The sequence below is a fragment of the Tribolium madens genome, unplaced genomic scaffold, assembly GCF_015345945.1.
Source record: "Tribolium madens isolate multiple individuals breed KSU strain unplaced genomic scaffold, Tmad_KSU_1.1 Scaffold_7;HRSCAF=85;Tcas5.2_LG10, whole genome shotgun sequence".
NCBI lineage: Eukaryota > Metazoa > Arthropoda > Insecta > Coleoptera > Tenebrionidae > Tribolium > Tribolium madens.
Genome location: NW_025401050.1, coordinates 10,267,210 through 10,273,279, shown reverse-complemented (window position 1 = coordinate 10,273,279; position 6,070 = coordinate 10,267,210). Strand labels below are relative to the sequence as shown.

General features: G+C 27.8%; 1 protein-coding gene across 1 annotated transcript in view; it reads left to right on the top strand.

Moving 5' to 3' along the window:
* LOC123009921 (ubiquitin thioesterase OTU1) overlaps nt 1-3,029 on the top strand; it is a 5,735-nt gene extending 2,706 nt beyond the window's left edge. Inside the window, exon 2 of the mRNA XM_044406496.1 lies at nt 2,734-3,029. Within this exon, the coding sequence (XP_044262431.1) occupies nt 2,734-2,946 (213 nt within the window). The 3' untranslated portion in view covers nt 2,947-3,029. The remainder of the gene's footprint in view (nt 1-2,733) is intronic.
* Nucleotides 3,030-6,070: the final 3,041 nt, after the last annotated feature.

Below are 6,070 nucleotides of genomic sequence, written 5' to 3'. Positions count from 1 at the left end.
TTTTACTTTATTTTTATATTGTCTATTTTTTATACCTTTAAAGAATTTTCCAAATTTATTGATTTTTTTGTTTGGTGGATCTGACATCAGCCAAATTACAAAAAACATTGTTTTTTACTTTATTTTTATATTGTTTATTTTTTATTTCTTTAAAGAATTTTTAAAATTTATTGATATTTTGTAGTTTTTTATTTGGCAGTGATGCCAGATCAGGCATTTTTTCCTTGGTTCTAGGAATTTTTTGAAATTTCCTCAAAAATCTAGGATTTTTTTAGTTTTCAATAAAAACATCAAAATTTTTCAGCTTTTTTCAACCTATCACACATTAAACAAAGATAAAAATTACAAAAAAAAACATTGTTTTATTAAAAAAGCCAGGTGTCATTTATTTTTTTATTGTTTATTTTTTTATTTCCTTAAAGAATTTTAAAAATTTATTGATTTTTTGTTCTTTTCTTGCTTAGCAGTGATGCCAGATAAGGCATTTTTTTCCCTAGTTCTAGGGATTTTTTCGATAAAATAAGAAAAAGAAATTTTTTCAAATTTCCTCAAAAATATATGATTTTTTTAAATTTTCAATAAAAACATCAAATTTTTTTAGTTTTTTTTTCAATATAATACATATTAAACAAAGACAAATATTACAAAAACAAAAAACATGTCTTTTTGTGAAAATTACTTCAATGATCATACCGAGTGAATAAAAAGTATGGAACCAAGCATTTTTTTCGTAAACTAAGCACTCTACGAAAAAAAATAATTAGTGTAGCGCAAAGTACAATTAAAATGTGACCATTTATCAAGAATAACGTTTTTCGAAATTTCTTTTAGTTTTCGAGTTATGGAAAAAAAATTTTTTCTTTTAAATGGCAACCCACCATGGTAATTTTTTTAATTAAAGATTATGATCTAAAAATGACCTCTAATTAAACAGAATTGATTTTTACTCAGTACTTTTTTTTTAATAAATTTTTAAAGTTGCGTTAAAATTTCTATTTTTTTAATAAACTGTGAATTTTGCCAATTTCTATCAAGTTCATTCTTTATAATCAAAATTCTGAACTTAATAATACATTTTATAATAGCCAGTCAAAAAAAAACAAATTTTTACCTTTGATTTTACGCCAAAAAAGCAGATGTTAAACTATTTCTTTAAAAGCTCTTTGGAGTAGATAAAGTAACACTTTAACTGCAAGGGTTGTTTTTGCTTTATCTGAAACGAGCAAAACAGTAATTAAAACTTCATTATTCTGACTCAGTGGAAAGAAAAGTTAATTTTTTTCTTACTTTTGGACTTGTAATAATAATCTTTCTTTGCTTTTCAAGTCCCATCACATTGGCAATTTTATTTTTTGACAACGATGTCACTTTGACAATTAATTAATTAATTGAATGTGTTAAAAATGACTGTTTTTTTAGAAGCTGTTTTTTTTTGACTTGCCACTTATTAAAATTATGTTTTTTTACAAACATTTTTGTTATTTATCTTGCGTTACTTTATCTGTCAAAACGACATCGTTGTCAAAAAAATAAAACATCAATGTGATGGAATTTAAATTTTTTTTTTTTAATTTCTCAAAAATCTAGGATTTTTTTAGTTTTCAATAAAAACATCAAATTTTTTGAGCTAATACATATTTAACAAAAACAAAAATTTTAATTTTATATTGTTTATTTTTTATTTCCTTAAAGAATTTTGAAAGTTTATTTCTTTTTTGTTGTTTTCCTGTTTAGCAGTGATGCCAGATAAGGCATTTTTTCCCTAGTTGTAGGGATTTTTTCGACAAAATTAGAAAAAGAAATTTTTTCAAATTTCCTCAAAAATCTAGGATTTTTTTAAATTTTCAATAAAAACATCAAAATTTTTCAGTTTTTTGTTCAATATAATACATATTAAACAAAGACAAATATTACAAAAACAAAACAGTTTTATTACAAAATCCAATTTTAATTTATTTTTATATTGTTTATTTTTTTATTTCTTTAAAGAATTTTTCAAACTTACTGGTTTTTTGGTGTTTTTGTTTGGCAATGATGTCAGATCATGCATTTTTTATATCGTAATAATTTTGCAATAATTAAGCAACAATTTGAATTTAAATAAATTCTAAATCGGAGGCATTAGTGCAGAAAGCAGGAAAGTTATTGTCTGTAACAAAAAAGTTGACGTGACAGAAAAATTAAACAATTATTTTTGTTTAATTAAAGGTAAGTTAACATAAAAATAATAATTCGATTAAAGGTACATTAAACATGTTATTGTTTGTAGACTATATTATTATTAATTATTACAAGCTCAAAATCAAGAGAAAAATGAAATTTTCTTTCCACTGAGTAAAAATAATGAACTTTTAAAATTACAGACTTACTGGTTTCAGGTGAAGCAAAAATGGTTTTTTCTTGCAGTGTTAGCATAAAATAAAAAATATCCGGGGACATACTGTATAATATTAGTTATTATTATTATTATTATTATTATTATTATTATTATTATTATGGCATTAAATTTACCATTTTCGGTTTTTTGCTTTGTTTAGAAGTAATAAAAATAAATATAAAAAACGGAAGAAACTAGCTATTTGTTAATAAAATTAACAACTTCCTAAATAAGGGTCTTTCGACATATTATCTAATTTTTTTGCAACAAAGCGCAGTGTGAGCAGAAAGTTAGAGTGGTGAATAGTTTTTTCCCCGGGTGTACCCACTTGGCCATGACAATTTTTTGTGTTTCAGGGGGCCAACATACAGACGATTTTCCCCACAGATGACGAGAAAATACTGAATGAGGCACAGGAGTTGGCACGCGAGGCGAAGTCGAGTCGACAATTCACTGATGTTAACAAATTTACACTCAAATGTATGAATTGTAATGTTTTTTTAAATGGACAATTGCAGGCCAGGGAGCATGCGCAGACCACGGGACATACCAACTTCGGAGAGGTCTAGCCCTGACCTGGAATTTCAAAACGCTAGATTTTTTATTGGATTATTGTACTAATTTATTAAGAAGTAAATAACACTAATTTATATCGAGTTGTTTCATTTTTTCATGCAGAAATACATTACAGGAATCTGTAATAAGGCAAAAAATAATTAAACCAATTAGTTACAAAGACGTAAATCAATTATTATGACGTAAATAATGCTAGGTGTTTCATTTGCCGATTTTTTACAATGATTTTTCTTTAAAAAAAATTACAGAAATCTGTAATCGGCAAAAATAATTAAGACAAATGACGGTAGAATAGATCAAAATCAGTCAAACCCACTTATTAATTGATTAATTAAACGTTCAAGGTAATTTTTAATTGTCAAAACAATTTTGGAACTACCAACGTTTCATTTCAACATCCAAATGAGGAAAAATATCTCTCATCGTTTGATTACATTTCTTTTAAATTAAGTTGGCAACAGTGAAAAACTCTACATTGTTGTCAAAATCATGGGCCACTTTGATGCAGTATGGTGTTCCAAAAGTCTGGAAATGATGTTATTATGGCGAAACTATCAAATTTTAATGCCCTTTCTTTAATTTATGTAATAAATATTTTAATATTTCTTAAAAAAAACTGTTAATTTGTTTTCAAAAAGTAATGGCATTATTTTGTAGTTCCAATTTATATTATAATTTTTATCGCTTTCTGTTTTCGATTCACTGTGATAATAGGTTTGAGACGCCATGTTGAAAAATGGCGCTGACATATTGTTGATTCAAAATTTGTTTATTACCCAAAACCAAACAAAAACACCCAGTGTATTCATTATTCCATATTGAAAGATCAAATCCCTGTTTTGTACTTGAAAAAATTTAATTTTTTGTAAAAATTTTAATTTCGGCCATATTGAGCCGCCATTTTAAAAAATGGCGATGACATATTGTTAATTGGTAATTCAATTTTCAATTTCTATAATAATTTTTATCGCCTTCTGTTTTTAATTCATAGTGGAAATAGATAACAGTGTTTATTTTGAGACGCCATATTGAAAAATGTCGCTGACATATTATTGGTTCAAAGTTTGTTTAATAAAATTTCCCATTCTTATAATTTTTATCGCTTTGTATTTTTATATATACTGGAAAAACATTTTATTTCGTCTACTTTGAGTCGCCATATTAAAATATGGCGCTCTGCTGTTCAGGGGGACAGTGGCGTGCGCCACTTTTAACTAATTTAAATGGCCCAAAATTGGACCAAAGAGGCGAAATAGCACCCGGGTCGCTCCCAGGAGCCCTTTTCCCACCTCGGTCATATTTTTTCGACCAAACTGGGCCCCAATTTGAGGTTTTTTGAGGAAATTTGACGCATCTAGAGGTTAGATCTGTCAAAAGTGACAGTGCGCGAAATTCAAAGTTTAATTATTTTTTGCGTTTTTGGGGGGTCAAAGCGCACAATAATTATAAAATGTTTCTACGAGTAATGCCTGCGAAGGCTAGATTTTGAATTACTGTTTTTTTTGAATTTTAATATAATAATAGCGACCGGTAAAAAAAATAATTCTGGTGCAACTTTTTTAAAAAAATTGGCCGTTTTTAACTTGTTTTTATGGAAAATTGTTCGGTGAACTGAAATTCGTAGAGAAAAGCAAAAAATCTGGTTTAGGTATTACCAACCCAAATTTGAATTGCTTATTTTTGAAAATAAATAAGAAACGGAGGCCTTAATAAAGTTGATTGCGTTTGATAGAAAATGACGAGAGGATTCCAAATATACCAAATTCTTTAGCATACATTGAGTATTTGCGGAGTTACGCCCCAAAACGCGTTTTAGTGACTTTTAACCTGCCAAATTTCCCCAAATTAGTGACAAAATTATCAACAAAACACCTCTTTTTCTTTCTTTGGAAAAATCGTTTAACTGAAAATGGATAAATTTGATCAGTTTTATTGACAGTTATTACCAACATGAACTAATTTAGTGACAAACAAATGTCAACTAAAATAGCACCCGGGTCGCTCCCAGGAGCCCTTTTGCCACCTATGTCATATTTTTTCGACCAAACTGGGCCCCAATTTGAGGTTTTTTGAGGAAATTTGACACATCTAGAGGTTAGATCTGTCAAAGTGACAGTGCGCGAAATTCAAAATTTAACCATTTTTGCGATAAAAAATTAATATTAATTAATTGTGGTTATTGGGGTTCAAATCAAATAATAATAAAATTTTTCTACGAATAATGAGTAGAATTTGAGTCATTGTTTTTTTTTGTTGTTTTATAAGTTTTACATACATATTTAACTTTTTCCGGTTTTTTGGATAGTTAAAGGTTTTTTTTTTGAAAATAAATTGTTTGAAAATGTCGAATTCATGGCTGAAACATAATTTTTTTTTTACAACTAATAACAAATAATGACCGGTTAAAAAAAATATTCTGGTGCTACTTTTTTTTTTTAATTGGCCGTTTTTAACTTGTTTATATTTAAAATTGTTCGAGGAACTGAAATTCGTAGAGAAAAGCAAAAAATCTGGTTTAGGTGTTACCAACCCAAATTTGAATTGCTTATTTTTGAAAATAAACAAGAAACGGAGGCCCCAATAATGATAAAAAATGACGAGAGGATTCCAAATATACCAAATTCTTTAGCATTCATTGAGTATTTACGGAGTTATGCCCCAAAACGCGTTTTAGTGACTTTTAACCTGCCAAAATTTCCCCAAATTAGTGACAAAATTATCAACAAAACACCTCTTCATTGCTTTGGAAAAATCGTTTAACTGAAAATGGATAAATTTGATCAATTTTAGTGACAGATATTACCAACATGAACTAATTTAGTGACAAACAAATGTCAACTTAAAAATAAAATAGTTTTTATTAAATCTGATTGGAAGAAACACAACAAGGTGTAAAGTTGGTTTAAGGGCATTAGTTAAGTATTTTTCCTTAGTTTTATTTGTGTACCAACTTCTAGTTCCAAAAATTACTAGATGTCAAAAAATGCCAAAAACGCGGTAGTTTGTGTTTGGTGTCGTAGTCAAAGTGAAATGTGAACGGAAAACTCGTTTTTTAGTCATTTTTCGTGCCAAAATCCCCTTTGCGCCGCCCCTGTGCTGTCATTTCGTTGTTTTTGT